General features: G+C 39.9%; 1 protein-coding gene across 2 annotated transcripts in view; it reads left to right on the forward strand.

Annotated features, from left to right (window-relative positions):
* Window positions 1-1,150: 1,150 nt before the first annotated feature.
* LOC591568 (ras-related protein Rab-8A-like) overlaps window positions 1,151-18,057 on the forward strand; it is a 41,997-nt gene continuing 25,090 nt past the window's right edge. Inside the window, exon 1 of one of the 2 annotated variants that reach the window (XM_030987337.1) lies at window positions 1,151-1,347. In XM_030987337.1, coding sequence (XP_030843197.1) covers window positions 1,224-1,347 — 124 coding nt within the window. In that variant the 5' untranslated portion in view covers window positions 1,151-1,223. Of the gene's footprint in view, window positions 1,348-2,087; window positions 2,263-18,057 lie in introns of those variants that run through there. The other variant, XM_030987336.1, reaches the window with a different exon arrangement.

An 18,057-nucleotide genomic window follows, 5' to 3' on the forward strand; every position in this document is an offset into this window, starting at 1 on the left:
TGTCCTCTTACCCCACGCCCCCCCCCCCACACTGAGCGAATTTATAGGAGCAAAAAAAAAATGAGTGCTCACTATCCCCCCCCCCCCCCCCTCCTCCCCACTGAGCGAAATATTGGCCGGCACGATTTTTATATTTCAGCACACTAAATTTCAAATTTATTTCAAATTTGGGCCCCCACCCCTAAGAAATCCTGGATCCGCGCCTGAGGGGGGGAGGGGGGGGGGGGGGGTGACACATACATGTAATTGATCGACGTCCTGGGGAGGGGTCTAAAAAAGTTCAACCGATCTTAGATTTTTTTTTTCGGGGGGGGGGGGGGGCACGCGCCCCCCGTGGCTACGTGCCTGATGGTCAGTTGATAGGAAACTCATATTCAAGCCCTGTTTCTTAAAGATAAAGACTTAGTGGCATTAATTAAATATTGTTATGATATGGTAAAGTTGAGTCAAAATATTTGCACAAGTTTTGGATGAGTGGTCAATCAGTACTTCCATTATGTGAATGCTTTCAATACACGGAGACCATTAATTCAACCAATTAACCTTGAGTGATTATATACTAGACCTAAGGTACTTGAATGGGGGCAAGTGTTACATGAATCAGGAAAAAATGTTGCTTTCCACACCCGGAACTTAATGATCAAATTGTCAAATTAAAGAACACATGATTGGCTAACTGATTTTGTCGTTGAATCTTGTTTTCCATTTTTTGTCATTCACACTCTGTAAAATGCTTGGGGGGGGGGGGGGGTCAAAAATTGTGTAAAACATTTGCACTATAACTAAAAATACGTCATTGTTATTTTTAAAAATGTCTGCAACATTTTATTGTCGACAAATACTCTTCACATATCTATGAACAAAATCATACTTTGTCGTCACCCTGATTGTTTTAGGCTCAACTTTATTTGCGATAACTTTAGCATCAAATAAGTAAACGTTGAGTAACTTTTTTAGGAAAATGAATGATTGTTTAGGCCTCTACCATATCTTATAAGTAGAGAAAATACGTCTAAATTGTCATTTCCACGCTAATTACCTTAACAACAAACTCGAAAATCGCCGAAACAATCCAACAATCACTGTGCGCAAAGTGCACCCTGAAGTACCTTATATTTGATGACGTCATCAGGAGTCTATGATTATGCAAATCAGACAGGGTGTTTCCGAGCCCGACTCGTACGTGGAGTGGTAAAGTAGGACTATTCATTTAGAGTACAAAAATGGCGAGAGCGTACGATTTTCTGCACAAAATATTATTGATAGGAGACCCAGGAGTGGGGAAAACAAGTGTTTTATTCAGATATACAGAAGACACTTTCAGTACAACGTTAATTTCATGCATAGGTGAGTGTCGATCGTAATACACTATACCGGAGGCGGAGACTATATACTGGCAGTGCCAACTTATCGGAACTATCGCTGAGGATGTGCTAAAAAGAAATTAGCGACTGGAAAATGTTGCTTCGTTATTCTTCATTCAAATGAAAACAGAAAATCCATCAAATATACTCATTAACAACAACAAATCTAAGCTCTGACAGGATAGCATTTACGTAGGGATATCACTGCCATTCACTCTTACTGAGCCCATGAGTCCCGTTCGTGACGTCACGGGTAGAGGCCCGACTCTACATGCACTTCCGGGTTTCAGACTTTGATAGTTTGGTAGAGTTTACTCGCATAAATTCACCATTTTAAACTTGTTTTTGTCAGTTGGACACCATTTAGTGTTATTTTGGGGGTTAAAAGCTTTCTATTGATGTAATTATCTCAATATTTGGGACTGTCTTAGAATATCAACTTTAATATTCAACGATTTTGGGATGATTTATGTGAAGAAAACAAACATTAATCGCATACTGGGCACATTACACGGAATAGCCCCATGGAGTGCTGCTAACGTCAATCACTCGTCGTCCCGGGTTCTGGTTCAAAACGAGAGATTCACCGCGAATTTATTCAAGCAACGGGCTGGAGCAGGGCACATTGTGTGTTTGACACTGGTGCTCACCCTAAAGTACCTTATATTTGATGACGTCATCAGGACTCTATGATTATGCAAATCAGACAGGGCGTTTCCGAGCCCGACTCGTACGTGGAGTGGTAAAGAAGGACTATTCATTTAGAGTACAAAAATGGCGAGAGCGTACGATTTTCTGTACAAAATAGTAGTGATAGGAGACCCAGGAGTGGGGAAAACATGTGTTATATTCAGATTTTCAGAAGATGTTTTCCATACAACGTTCCTTTCCGTCATAGGTGAGTGTCGATCGTAATACACTATACCGGAGACTATATACTGGCAGTGCCAACTTATCGGAACTATCGCTGAGGATGTGATGTACTGATGCCTATTTATGGCTGCACTGCACTCTTGCTACACATAGCAACGTATAGTGGGGTACCTCTAACGACCAATAACCGCGCCCATTAAAGGTAATACAAAGTTTTGGGAAATTTTGAAAATTGGGTGGATAGTAATTCTTTACACTTTTGATATATTTGGATGCCCCTGTGGATGTATGATAAGCACTAGAAAATTTAGCCCCTAAAACGCTTCTGCTTTCGAGAAAAATTGAATATACACATTTACCGGTGCTCCTGGTAAATTTTGATAAATTTCAAATAGCGCCTACGACCGTACAATGGTAGCTGCGACCATGAAAATCTCAGAATATGTAATTGTGATATATAATTTCCAAACGGGAATAGCTAATGGGTCGATTTTAGTCATTGTAGAAACATCGTTTTATAGCTTAATTAATATCTTGACCTTGAGAGGGAGCTATACAACATAAAGAGTTTATTATTTACCATGTCATAACTTTAGACTCGATTTCAACCGCGACAACGATCACTGAATATTGTAAGATCGCTTATGAATCCAATATGTTCATTTGAACGAAATTCATGACCCCATACCAAAACTTTGCATTACCTTTAAGGATTCGGGTGAAGTTAGCCCGGAAAACAATAAAATTCGTGCTATGGTGTCTTCACAAAAAAAGAAAACGGAAAATGAATGCGTATCATGTGCGATAAAGAGAAGAAAAATTAAATGAAAACTTTTACTAGAGTCTCGAATATGAAAATAAAACTTGGCATATTACAGCAGAACAAGACCTTAACTGGTACATTTAAAGCGTTGAAAACGCCTTATTTCAAATTAAGTATAGATTATGATACACCCATTTAGTAACACGCAGTTTTATGAAGTTTAGTTTAGCAAACTAATAGAATGTACGTATTTTTTTTAGCATATTAACACAATTGTTGAATCAATGAATTGGGATTGAACTAAACCAACAAATTGACAATTTAGTTTCAAGAGATTTTGACCACGTTTTTAGAGCTTCAAAATTAAATCAAAGCTTCAATTGAAAAGGGCCTTTTAACGCGAAGCGTTTAAAGTAATGTATTACTCAACTTATCAGTTTTTAGATTTAAAGGAATTATTAAGTATTGCCTGGTATTTTAACGAGGTAAGGAGGCTTATCAGATTTAAAGTGAATAGTTAATCATTACTCCCAAAACTGTCACTTACCAAAGCTTTTTGTCTGGGTCTTTTTGCTTCAAAATGAAATTAAAGGTAGTCCAAAGTTTTGGTATGGGGTCATGAATTTGGTTCATATGAACATATTGGAAGCATATAGCGCCGAAACAATTGTTATTTAACTTTAATCGCTTTACCGCTTTCCATGATAAGCCTTCCAATATACCAGTTTGAGCCCTAAATTGAATCTAAAACAATAAGACACAGAAGTTCTGGCATGTGACATAAAAATGAGAGTAAAGAACCACTTTCGAGCTTTAGAATAATATATGTCATGATGTTGTTAAAATATCATACGATAGTCTCCACGTAGCTGAAGTAAATTGGTACCCGGTAGGAAAACAAATATTTAATACTTGAGCGCCTTCTCATGGCAGCTCAGCTAAAGCCGGGGTAATGATGATTGCAGGGCCCCCAGGGCGCGAGAACAGGATTAATACTGATGAGGCTTTCTTGGGTGAAGAAGAAGTATAATTATTATTATTATTATTATTATTATTATTATTATTATTATAATTATTATTACTAGCGTTGAGAAAATTGATGCCCGTTGAACAAGGATTCTGTTTATCTTCACTTTGCTTTTATTTGTTCACCATGATGATAATAGAGAGATGAAAGGAAAGAAAAAAAAGAGAATACCGGAACTGTTTCAACATGATATTGATGCGTGACTTTAGAATGACGGCAAATCGATAAGAACCTAATGCTAACCTTAACCTTAAATCCTAAACGCAACCCTAACCCACATCTTAAATCACAATTGAAGGTCCGTAGGTTCCTGATCAACATTAAAAATTAATCATGTGTATTCAATAAAGGAGCATGAATAATTATGAGGTGGTCGACAATTCGTTGCATGGCGTACATAATTCACGACCTATAATCTTGCCCTCCTATAATCAACTATTCGCCTGCCAGATAGTATACAGATCATACACAAATAATTCAGTGACTTTTACGTACGGAAAATGAACACAGGCAATGCCTCTCCACAGTGCTCTTGATATCAAATTATACATCCAGAAGAAAAAAATTACAGATCAAATCAAACATGTGCAAAGGTAGTGTAAACATTCTTAAACAAATAACTGAGATTTTAGAGCTCAAAGCCTGCTGGCTGCATTCGGCCAAATCACAAACACACTGGAGCGTGCACACACACAAACTGCATGCTCGTCTCCACAGCAAGGGCGATTATTACGTGTGTAAAATAGATGACGATATGGAGGCTGTTCACACCGCAATGAGATCGCGGTCTATCGTAGCACCCCCTTTTTTCTAGCGCGTGCTAGACTGCGCTATCTCTCGTGGACCACCCCTAAGAGGTGCTCCAGGGGCACGCCGTTTTGGTTCGCCGTGGCTCGCTGTTGGGCGGACCGAAACGACGTTGTACCTTCCAAACAGCAGAGATAGCGCGGTCTAGCGCAAGCTATTTCTGCCGGTGTGAACAGCCTCATAGACGCCGGAGCGGAAGGAACTCGGGTCATAGGGCGTGTTCACACCGCAGTGAGATAGCGCGGTCTATCGTAGCACCCCCTTTTTTGAGAGGTCCTGTTGCCATGACGCTTGACGTCATGAGGTCAGAGCGGTCAACACTCCTAGTTCGTAATAGCGCGCGAAATCTTTGACCGCTCTGACTTAATGACGTCACGCGTCATGGCAGCAGGACCTCTCAAAAAAGGGGGTGCTACGATAGACCGCGCTATCTCACTGCGATGTGAACACGCCCTTCGATTACAGATTTTACATCGTTAAAGCAATTTTTACACCGGATCTGCGTAGAGGCATAGCGTGGCGTACATAGTACGCCGACATTAGGCTGCGTATTCATGAAAAAAATAATACTTCGGCGTAGTCCCTGCGTAGGTTATGCGTAGGCTGGCGAACGATGACGTATGGTTACGTACCCCGTGCGTAGGCATTGCGTACCTACGGCGTATGCAATTGGCGTATATACGCATACGCCTGCGTATGGCGGGCGTAGGGTTGCGTACGTTTACGTAGGCCTGGCGTAGGTTCGCTTTCTGTTGGGAAAGCGCCGTGTAAAAATGCTATAGACGCTCTTAGGAGCCGCGAGTGTAGCCATTGGCGCTTTAAAAACCTAGTTTTCTGCCTCTCATTCCACTTCTGCCGCTGTCCAGCACACATTACTGCTGTTGGAATTACAGTCGACTGTGCATGGTAAAAACAAATGCAGAAGAAGATCATGAGTTGGTAGGACCCTCGGCAAAAAGGTACAATACTCCAGCATCTGGATGCCCTCGAAAGACGGATTAGTCATGTGGCAGAACATGAACGCTTGGGAGAAGAATAAGAACAGAGAAGGAAAGAATTAAGCTAGAAGAAGAAGAAGAAGTGTGTGGGTAAACCCTTGGATCCAGCGCAACCCCGGCAGGGGCAATATGAACAGCTGATGAAAGAACTGCATGCTGAGGATGTTTCTGCATTTACCAATTTCATGCGGATGGGGCCACGGGATTTCCATGAACTTCTGACACGAATTGCACCAAGGATTACCAAACGAGATAATGACTACAGGAAGTGTCTGGAACCTGGTTTAAAGCTGGCTGTCACCTTGAGGTTTCTGGCCACCGGCAACAGCTACATGACAATATGGATTCCGAGTTGCCCATAACACTATTTTCGTGTTTATCCCACAAGTGTGCCAGGCAATAATCGATGAATAATCTGACGAAGTTCTCATGTGCCCAGATACTCCAGAGGGTTGGAAACAAGTGGCACAATCTTTCTACAACTGCTGGAACCTTCCTCACTGCGTGGCAGGCACGCCGGAAGCAGTTTGGGATGGGGCAGGGGGGGGGGGGGCTCACCTTCCAGGAGCAGTGACGTAACGTGCAAAAACGTTTGGAGGGGGGGGGGGGGGGGCGGAAGAAAAATCTGCATCACCACCACTCTTACACTTTACATGCTTGCAAGAATCCGTAATGCCCGCGTCACACTTTCCCGAAGTTAACTTCCGGGGTTTTAGGTATTTAATAACGGTCAGATGAGCATACAGGGGACTGCCTAAGGGCACTTGATGGGGTCCGGGGGCGGAGCCCCCGTAAGCTCAGGGATTTTAGGCATTTAATTACGGTCAGATGAGCATCCAAGACCCCGCCTTAGGGCCCTTAATTGGTGTGGAACAGGGGGCAGAGCCCCCGGAAGCTCAGGGGTTTTAGTTATTTAATAACGGTCAGATGAGCATACAGGGGACCGCCTTAGGGCCCCTTGGTGGGGTCTGGGGGCGGAGCCACCGTAAGCTCTGGGTTTTTAGGTATTTAATAACGGTCAGATGAGCATACAGGGGACCGCTTTAGGGCCCTTGGTGGGGTCCGGGGGCAGAGCCCCCGTAAGCTCTGGGGTTTTAGGTATTTAATAACGGTCAGATGAGCATACAGGGGACCGTCTTAGGGCCCTTGGTGGGGTCCGGGGGCAGAGCCCCCGTAAGCTCTGGGGTTTTCGGCATTTAATTACGGTCAGATGAGCATAATTTTGATACCTCATTTGTGACATTGGCAGGTCACCTATTTTTTCTCTCTCTTTCTTTCTTTTTTTCTGTAACAAACTTTTTCAAAAAGTGAGGGGGGCTCGAGCCCGTTCTGCACACCCTGACATAAAGGCTTTCAAATAAGCATTTTGTCGCCCGACTGTAAATTTGGGAATTTCAAATTTTCCAACAAACGCATAAAAAGGTATGACTTACAAAAAAATTGAGAAAAAATACCGGAAAATCATGTAATTTCAATCAAAATCTTTAAATCACTGGTATCGAATAAAAATCCCCCCGCATCAGTACGCCAGCGTTCAGGGGCTCATGATCTTCTCACCCCTTTAACAAAAAACAGACACGCTTTCCCATTCTCTCACAATATGTCCACGATATGCGCGTATCGCTATTATAAAAACCTCCATTGATAAACATAGGTAGCATGCGCAATGTTTAGGAAATTTAATTCCTGTCAACTTTCCTTTTCTTTGAATGGAATTTTAAACGTCATAGGTTTCTATTATTGTTACGTTCTTTTGGGTGAAAAATACAAACCATCTTAACTCCTTTACTTTTTTTTTTTGAGGGGGGGGGGGTTTGACTGGGGGGGGGGGGCAACTGCCCTCCCCCCACTTCCTGCGCCTATGCCGCGTGGGCTTGATTTATGGCAAACACGTTGCCATTAGGAAACCTCCAAAGAATGGCAGCATATTCTATAAATATAAAGGGTTTTTCCCCTTGTACTACTTGCAATTGTAGATGCTCAATACAAATTCATGTATGTGGATATTGGACACACTGGCTCTTGCTCTGATGCTGGTGTGTTTAACGAGAGCCCTTTCAAGGCAGCAATTGAGGCAGCCAAACTGAATCTGCCTGAAGCCCTCTGCCTCATGATGACAAGCCACTTGAATACTTCCTTGTGGGAGACGACGCGTTTGCTCTCAAGACTTGGCTGATGAAGCCTCTGCCGCTTCGAAACATGAATCACCAACAGAGGGTCTATAACTACAGACTTTCGCGAGCCCGAAGAGTTGTGGAAAATGCTTTCGGACTACTGGCAGCACGGTTCCGCTGTCTTCTCGTTTCTTTTTGCAGTAATTAAAGCAGAAATAATTAAATCCTGCAGATATAGTTCAGCAGCGACAATAAAGTCCAGCGGGACGAATATAATGTAGCACTGCAGGAATAGTAATGAAAAGTCCAGCAGGGATCAAGCAGTCGTGGCTAGGCTGCTAGGAGCTTGGATCTAGGACGTCTTTATACGTTTTTAACGCTTCGTCGGACTGGCGTAGGGTAGCGTATTGTTTCGTAGGCTTGGCGTACAGTTGCGTAGTGTTGCGTAGACTTGCGTACAGATTGCGTACTTTCTAAAGTGTCTACGCCGAAGGTACTCGAGAAAAATTAAACATGTTAATTTTTTTTTGCGTTCATCTCGCGTACCCATTTGCGTCCCTCCGCGTACAGTTGCGTAGGCCGGCGTAGGGTTGCGTACGATCGGCGTAGTTGGTACGCAACTCTACGCAACTCTACGCAAGGCCCGGTGTGAAAGCCCATTAAGGTAGACCGACTGCTTGGAACAATGCGACCAATGTAGTATTTATTACTTCACGGTGCGCTGGACCTAAACATGAAAAGCAGTTGTCAACGAAGGCTGACTGGTAGTGTACTGTGATGTAAGGTGATAAAGTAATGAAAGGCAAATACCGTGTAAAAAGTTTACACCTGGAAAAATGTTAATTATTTAAAAAATAACTATGAACAGTAAATTTTTATACATCCTATGAAAGAGTGTTTTATCCCAAATCATTTGGTATTATTTTTGTGTGGTATGTGTTCACGCTTGGATGAACAGGAGGCATTGTTTGCGAGAGTGCAAAAGTCGACTTGCGCCAAAGTGATGCATACAGTATCTATTATGTTGGGATTAGCGGAGCGAGAGAATGGATTGAATGTATCAAATGAAATACATTGCATATGCTTTTTGCAAAGGGCAAAGTCACACACACACACACGCATGCACAAATGTTCTTTGATATTTGATATTAGATATTTGATATGTGTGGCATGATTAATTTTATTAGGGATATTATTTAGATCTGCAGAGACCGAATTAATACCCAAATCCCAATTGTTTTATTCAAACATCACTTAGGCAACTTTGGTGCAAGTCGATTTTTGCACTTTCGCAAACAATGCCTCCTGTTCATCCAAGTGTGAACACATACTACACAAAAATGGTACCAAATGATTTGGGATAAAACACTCTTTTATAAGATGTATAATAATTTAGTGTTCATAGGTGATTTTTAAAATAATTAGCACTTTTCTAGGTGTAAACTTTTTTTTGACTCACTCTGTAGTTGAGCATGCAAGCGATGTGTAAATACTCATCTCTGTCCAGTATCGAGTTTGGTTGGTATAGGTACACATGTACTTACAGTAAATTGACACTGCTGGTTATGTGACGCGTGGGCATTGCACCATTGTAAATGAGTATCTGTCATCTTGTACTTTGTATGTTCAATTTCTTAAAGGGGAAGTCCATGGGGACATTATCTTGGTTTTAATAAAAGCAGATAATGAGAGAAACAAATTAATAAAGTTAGATCAATATCCGATTGAAAATTGAAAATGTATGAATGTTTGAAACTTATCATTCAGTGTGACACGAATTGGCAACACTGTGACGTATCTTCCGAGCTCCTCTCCAATTTGCTCCGTACAGACAATTTCATAAACTTTCATTTTCTAAGATATTGATGATGGAATAGACTTTTTTCATACAGGGGTTGTATACTGTATGTACTTTAGGGTGAATGTTTGATTGAAAATATTCTCATGGGGAAAATTTAATTTTTTAAAGGTTTTTCGTACAGGGCACATGAAAGGAGACCTTGCAAGATATGTCAGAGTTACACATTTTTGTTTAATTGATCACACATTCAACCAAATTTAATCATAACTTTCTTATTATTGAATCGGTTTTCGCTCAAACTTTCACACACCGATGTCTCCCATTTTTCTACTTCTATTGGAACCAACTAAATATCAGAGTAGACTTTCCAAACTCAAATACAGCCCAAGCCCATCCAATACAGCTTTAAAGGTAATACAAAGTTTTGGGAAATTTTGAAAATTGGGTGGATAGTAAATATTTACAATTTTGTTATATTTGGATGCCCCTGTGGATGTTTCATAAGCACAACAAAAATTAGCCCCTAAAACACTTCTGTTTTCGAGAAAAATTGAATATAAAAATTTACCGGTGCTCCCGGTAAATTTTGATAAATTTCAAATAGCGCCTATGGCCGTACAATGGTAGCTGCGACCATGAAAATCTCAGAATATGTAGTTGTGATATATAATTCCCAAACGGGAATAGCAAATCGGTCGATTTTAGTCAAGAAACATTGTTCCATAGCTAAATTAATATTTGACCTTGAGAGGGAGCTATACAACATAAAGAGTTTATCATTTATAATTTCATAACTTTAGATTCGATTTCAACCGCGACAACGATCAATGAATATTGTAGGAACGCATATGCTTCCGAAATTGTTAATTTGAACCAAATTCATGACCCCATACCAAAACTTTGTAATACCTTTAAGTAGATATTCATTGATTTTAAAAATTAACTTTATTTTCATTATTGCAAAGTTGAAACTTTGATTCGACAATGTTATCCTTATTCAATGCTTAGAAACATTCGAAGTAATGATTATTATAAATCAAAAAACGCTTAAATACAGCCCCGGCATAGCACATGAAGAGCTCTCCGAACGCTGCTGAGATGTGTGAGATCACAGTATGGACATGACTTGCACAAGCAGACGATGTCCCATGACATCTCACACATTTTCAGTGCCTGTGTTTTCATCTTCTCTTGAGTTCTTTCTCTTACTTCACTACCGTCAGGCTTAATGTATGATCTATTGCCTCACTCTAAACCCGGCGTATGGTTATATTTTGATGACAAATGCAGCGATACAAAAATAAAGGAATCTGTCGCTTGTAAACAAAATAAGACGCCATTGTGCAGCTGCACACACCGCGGTATGTTCGGCCTTTCAAGTGGGAACAAATGACGTCCTTAATATCATTCCGGGTTTTTTTTTCTTCAATTTGACAGTCTGGTTTCTTTGATTGTTAATTAACCCGTATCCTGTGTATTTACAAGCAAAAGATTTTAGTTATCATCGGGTCATACCCCCTTTTGAATGGTTTGACATGCCATTACATTTATATACACTAAACTCATTATAATTTGAGAAATAATAGCTTTGCAATTATGTTCATTCTCTACGGGATGTCATCTGCTTGGGCAGTGTTGGTCCATATAGTGACGTCATTGAAACATCGTTATTTTTCCGGCGAATCTCTCGTATATCCCAGCTGCTATGGAGGTGGTTGTATTTGTATTTTTATAAATCACCCGATATGTAGTTGACCTAAAACTTGTACGATGGCCATCTGTTAGCTTACCAGTCTCTAGTGATACATTAGTTGACATATTTGTGATTTTCTTTGCATTTCACCTTTAATGTAGATACATGTACATTCAAAGAAACGTGGTGTAATTTAGCGTTAAATCTAAAAAGTCCTTACAGGGCCTTAATCTTTGCTTTTTCCTAAGGACACCCTTTGGCTTTGAAGGCAAGGGCCAGACCCAAGATAACCTGCTTTAAATAGAAGCAGCAAAACCGGTGAAACCAATCTATCTCAACAAGTTTGAAGAAAATCAGGCAAACACCTGAAAACCGATTAAGATCATTATCTAATTGAGGGAAATCGGCAACTCGATCGTGAGTTGATGACACCATTTCTTTGCTGTTTATATTTGTTATATATTGTAACTTCCTCTCCATAATCTAGCTACCCATGCCTTGAGAGGGAAAATGATTCAGATCACCTGGCACGGTGATCTAAATTGCCTGATGTGTGCATATTTGTTCATGCTTGTACTTACATGTATTTTGTATAAAAGCTGTGCTATATAAATTTATTATTATTATTATTATTATTATTATTATTATTATTATTATTAAGTATATTACAGACTAGCATTTTGTTTGGAAGTTTACAATACTGTTATTTTATATTATCTTGTTCTTGTTAGTTATTTTAGACCAGTACAAACAATGTGGTGATTATCTTAAGCGTGGCAACAACAAAAACGCAAAGAGTAACGCAAAGAAACCTTTTAAATTTCACTTTTTACCGCTATATTCGAGATTTCATTGTGCCATACCTATGCTGGTGATACTTGTTACATTGTGCACCATTATTGGAGCTGTGGACTTATAAGGAACACGAATTTTGGAAAAATGTTGAGTAAAAAGGACAGGAAGCAGGGAAGAAATAGAGAGTGTATACAGACACGGAGTCGAGCTGAAGATCTAGCCGAACTCTCAGGCGACGAAACTCACGATAGAGACGGTCAAGTCGACGCCTGTCCAGATGGTCAGTCTGCTGGTTACTCAGCCGTGGAAGACTAATGCGTGAGTAGTGAACTAAGACGTGATATGTAAGGAAATCACAAAAGTACTATTGTCAGGCCCTGTAATTTATCAGATTGTTGACTCTGTATATGAAACTGTGTGTAAGAGACTCGAATAAAAAATCTTACAAAATGTGCATGATGGACTGCTACTTGAACTTGAAAGCAAGAAAAGAGAGGCGATAGACGTGAAAGACAACATGGAGAAACTCGAACAATGCCTCGACAGGGGAAAATACAGCAATCGAATCCCTTGAACAATATACTAGACGCAACTCGTTGCGGATATACGGAATACCAGAATCTCAAAACGAAAATACTGATAAAATTGCCCTCAATATTTTCAAAGATAAGTTGGATCTTGACCTCATGCCTACAGATCTGGACAGAAGTCACCGAGTGACACCTCGCCCACGAACAGACAATGGCCAATTCCGCGACTCAGAAAATCGTCCGAGAGCAGTGATAGGGAAGTTTGTCCGCCACAATGGATGTTGGTCTACCAAGCCAAATCGGAGCTTCGAGGATCCAAAATATACATCAAAGAGGATCTAATTTCGTCAAGACAGGAGATAGTCGGTGCCTGTGTCAACAAAATCAAAGAGAAGCATGTAAAACGTGTCTGGACACAAGACGGCCGAGTTCTTGTCTTGTCAACTAACGACAAGGTAATCCCCATCAGAGATCTCCGTCATGTTGAATCTCTGTAAGTGTTCTACAGTTTAGTTTATTTCGTCATACCATATTTAATGATGGCCAGTCGTGCTAACATCAAATATCCTTGCTTGATATGTAATACTTCAGTCAGGAGCGGCTTTGTGCATAGGATGTCAAACAATGGTGCCATGTTAAATGTGGAGTCCCAATATCTGACTATGAGCGAGACATTGATTGGACTTGTAATAAATGTATATTTCAAGAACTACCGTTCCATGATCATTGTGAACCTGAAACATTAATATCACAACTAGAAGACATAGATGATATACCTGCTACATCTCGTGACTTGGACGAAGCCCGGCTAAATACTACATGTAATCCGTGTTCTAATTGTGAAAAACCAATAAAGAAAAATCAGAAAGCAGTGTTGTGTACTCATTGTTCAAAATGGGTTCATATTAAATGTGCAAATGTTCGACGTGCTAATTATAATGATCCTAGCGAGAAATTTGTTAATTGGCAGTGTACAAGATGTTTATTTTCCCAATTACTTTTTCTATATGATACAGATTATGAACAAGAGACAAACGAAGATTTGTCTGGTAGTAATGTTAACATGTCAAATCAAGATGTGGGTAAATTGAACCATGCTAATTTTGCATTTCCCAGTGAAAAGGGGCTTAAAGTTGTTTATTTAAATGTTAGAAGCCTTCGTAATAAAACGGCTGACATTAACTGTTTTGTAAAAAGCTATCATTGCGATTTGATATCGTTATCTGAAACATGGTTGGACGAGACTATTGGTAGTAATACTTGTTGTATAGAAGGTTATAATCTGGAGAGGAAAGACAGAGACTATTTAGGAGGAGGTGTTTGTTGTTACATTATAAATAGTGTACCTTACATAAGGAGGCAAGATTTAGAATGCGAAGGCTTAGAATTACTGTGGATTGAATTAAAGCCCATAAATGAAGCTAGTTTGTACGTGGGCATTATATATCGTAAACCAAATTCTTCCGTATCCTTTTTCGAAGAATTAGAGGAAAATCTAGAACATGTATTTTCGCTCTCAGATAGAATAATACTGCTGGGTAACTTAAATTGTAACATGCTAACAATTAATTCTTTGTCCAATAGGTAAACTGAAATTGGTGAATCTCTGTGTTGAATGCAGCTCATTAACAGGCCAACTCGTGTGACCCCTTTCAGTAAAAGCCTGATTGATCTGATTTTTGTATCAAAGGCACTAGGAGAATTACACTTAGGTGTACAGCCTATTGGGTGTAGCGACCATTCCTTAGTATACGTTGTTACAAAACTAAAAACACCCATTTCGTTGCCTCAAATTTCACGCTTTCGGTCTTTTAAACTTTTCAATGAAAATGCATTTCTCAATGATATTGAAGATATTGATTGGAGTGAAATGTTTATAAATGTTACTGATAATTGATGTTATGTGGGACAAGTTTAGAGATGTCTTTCTAAAACTCTCTGACAAACAGGCACCCTATGTATCAGTGCATAAAAAAGTTAAATGGATAACCTCGGCTTATAAAGAATTAGCAAGTCAATTTTATAAAATTAAATGTAATAACATCAGTAATGAAAATAAAACTACCGCTCTATGGAAGACATATACTTCATTGAGAAACAAAGCTAATATCTTTAATAAAAAGTTGAAAAAGGCTTATTATCGAAGTAAAATAGAGAGTAGCAAAGATATGAAAGAATCCTGGAATATTGTAAAAGAGTTGTTGCCTGATAACAAGGCTAATCAATGTTCACACATAGTAATTGAAGGCGAAATTGTATCCGATCCCTCAACACTGGAGCACCTCTTGGGGGTGGTCCACGAGAGAGAGCGCGGTCTAGCGCGTGCTAGACCCCGCTATCTCTGCCGGTGTGAACCCGAGCTACGAAAGCACGCCGGATTTTATCATTCTACACGCGGGGAATTTTATACTCATTCTATTTTGGTGCGATCTGAATCTGAATCGGTACAATAGGCCATTTTCGTAATGTAACCAAATTTAATGCATAAGTGTTTGTGAGGTGCCTCAATACAAATTATTTCATTCACCTGATAGTATTTCAATAGTCAGAATGCAACTGCATGTATTAAGTGTTGCTATATAGGTAGGTCAAGCCATAATGCTTGTCCAACCTGACAACAACTAATGTATGCATTTTGGATTCTGTCTATTGAAATACTATTATTCTTATCAGGTGAACGAAATAATTTGTATTGAGGCACTTCACAAAGACGTATGCATTAAATTTGTGAATCTCTGTGTTGAATGCAGCTCATTAACAGGCCAACTCGTGTGACCCCTTTCAGTAAAAGCCTGATTGATCTGATTTTTGTATCAAAGGCACTAGGAGAATTACACTTAGGTGTACAGCCTATTGGGTGTAGCGACCATTCCTTAGTATACGTTGTTACAAAACTAAAAACACCCATTTCGTTGCCTCAAATTTCACGCTTTCGGTCTTTTAAACTTTTCAATGAAAATGCATTTCTCAATGATATTGAAGATATTGATTGGAGTGAAATGTTTATAAATGTTACTGATAATTGATGTTATGTGGGACAAGTTTAGAGATGTCTTTCTAAAACTCTCTGACAAACAGGCACCCTATGTATCAGTGCATAAAAAAGTTAAATGGATAACCTCGGCTTATAAAGAATTAGCAAGTCAATTTTATAAAATTAAATGTAATAACATCAGTAATGAAAATAAAACTACCGCTCTATGGAAGACATATACTTCATTGAGAAACAAAGCTAATATCTTTAATAAAAAGTTGAAAAAGGCTTATTATCGAAGTAAAATAGAGAGTAGCAAAGATATGAAAGAATCCTGGAATATTGTAAAAGAGTTGTTGCCTGATAACAAGGCTAATCAATGTTCACACATAGTAATTGAAGGCGAAATTGTATCCGATCCCTTAAAAATTGCAATTGAGTTTAATACAATGTTCAGCAATATCTTTCAATCGATTCAAGGAGAAGAAGGCTCTCATGAAATAAAAGATAATGGTGTTAATGCTATTAAAAGACTAAAGTACAATCGCGTTTCGTTTTCAAAAAGATAACCACTGAATTTGTGAAAAAAAAAGAATTAAATAACCTTGATTGTTCGAAATCTGTGGGACTTGACGGCCCCCACCTTAGATTGTTGAAACTTAGTGCTCAATTTGTTTCCATTCCTATTGTTCGTATTTTCAATCAATCAATACAATCTGGGCGTATCCCAAATGACTTTAAGATGGCTAACTTTGAGGCTGTTCACACCGGCAGAGATAGCGCGGTCTAGCGCGCGCTAGACCGCGCTATCTCTGCGGTGTGGAAGGTACAACGTCGTTTCGGTCCGCCCAACAGCGAGCCACGGCGAGCCACTGCGAGCCAACACTGGAGCACCTCTTGGGGGTGGTCCACGAGAGAGAGCGCGGTCTAGCGCGTGCTAGACCCCGCTATCTCTGCCGGTGTGAACCCGAGCTACGAAAGCACGCCGGATTTTATCATTCTACACGCGGGGAATTTTATACTCATTCTATTTTGGTGCGATCTGAATCTGAATCGGTACAATAGGCCATTTTCGTAATGTAACCAAATTTAATGCATAAGTGTTTGTGAGGTGCCTCAATACAAATTATTTCATTCACCTGATAGTATTTCAATAGTCAGAATGCAACTGCATGTATTAAGTGTTGCTATATAGGTAGGTCAAGCCATAATGCTTGTCCAACCTGACAACAACTAATGTATGCATTTTGGATTCTGTCTATTGAAATACTATTATTCTTATCAGGTGAACGAAATAATTTGTATTGAGGCACTTCACAAAGACGTATGCATTAAATTTGGTTACATTACGAAAATGGCCTATTCAACACTCCTAGTTCGTAATAGCGCGCGAAATCTTTGACCGCTCTGACCTCATGACGTCACGCGTCATGACAACAGGACCTCTTAAAAAAGGGGGTGCTACGATAGACCGCGCTATCTCGCTGCGGTGTGGATCCGGCGAATGCCAGTGGGCGGACCGTGGGTCGCGCTACAATAGCGCGATCCACGGTCCGCCCACGGTCCCCCCTTGCGGTGTGAACACGCCCATAGTCCCTATTCCCAAAACAAAGACTAGTCACGAACTAAGTAACTTTCGTCCTATCTCCCTCTTGTCCACTGTTTCCAAAGTGTTGGACAGTCCACTCTCAATTGATGGAATATCTTCATAACGAAGAATTAATGTCCGATCGGCAGTCCGGTTTTAGGAGTAAACATTCCACCTCAACATGCTTTACGGAGATTTGTGAATTGTTGTACGATAACCTTGACAAAGGGCGATTTACCGGTGCTGTTTTCTTAGACTTGAGAAAGGTGTTTGATATCATCCCCCATGATCTTCTTATAAACAAAAATGGTTATTTTGGCATCAGTGGAACAGAGTTATCATAGTTTGAGTCTTACCTAGTGGGAAGAAACCAATGTGTGTCATACAAGGGCATTAGAAGTGATTTCCTTCCAGTTCATTCTGGGGTACCTCGGGGCTCAATTTTGGGCCCGCTACTATTTTGTATGTACATTAATGACCTATGCGATCTAGCCTTGCATTCAAGTACTAATATTTCTTTGTACGCAGATGACACTGCCATTTTTTCCTCTGGTTATGGAGTACAAGCTGTTCAAGCCCAGTTACAAAACGACATACTAGTTTTATGTGAATGGATGAATGAAAGTGGACTAGTTGTTAACACAGACAAAACTTAAGTTATGTTATTTTCAAGTCGAAGGAAGAAGAATCCAGTCAAATTACAAATACAAATGGATGGTAAACTTATATA

The sequence above is a fragment of the Strongylocentrotus purpuratus genome, unplaced genomic scaffold (genome assembly GCF_000002235.5).
Source record: "Strongylocentrotus purpuratus isolate Spur 01 unplaced genomic scaffold, Spur_5.0 spur5_scaffold_16, whole genome shotgun sequence".
In the NCBI taxonomy this organism is placed as follows: domain Eukaryota; kingdom Metazoa; phylum Echinodermata; class Echinoidea; order Camarodonta; family Strongylocentrotidae; genus Strongylocentrotus; species Strongylocentrotus purpuratus.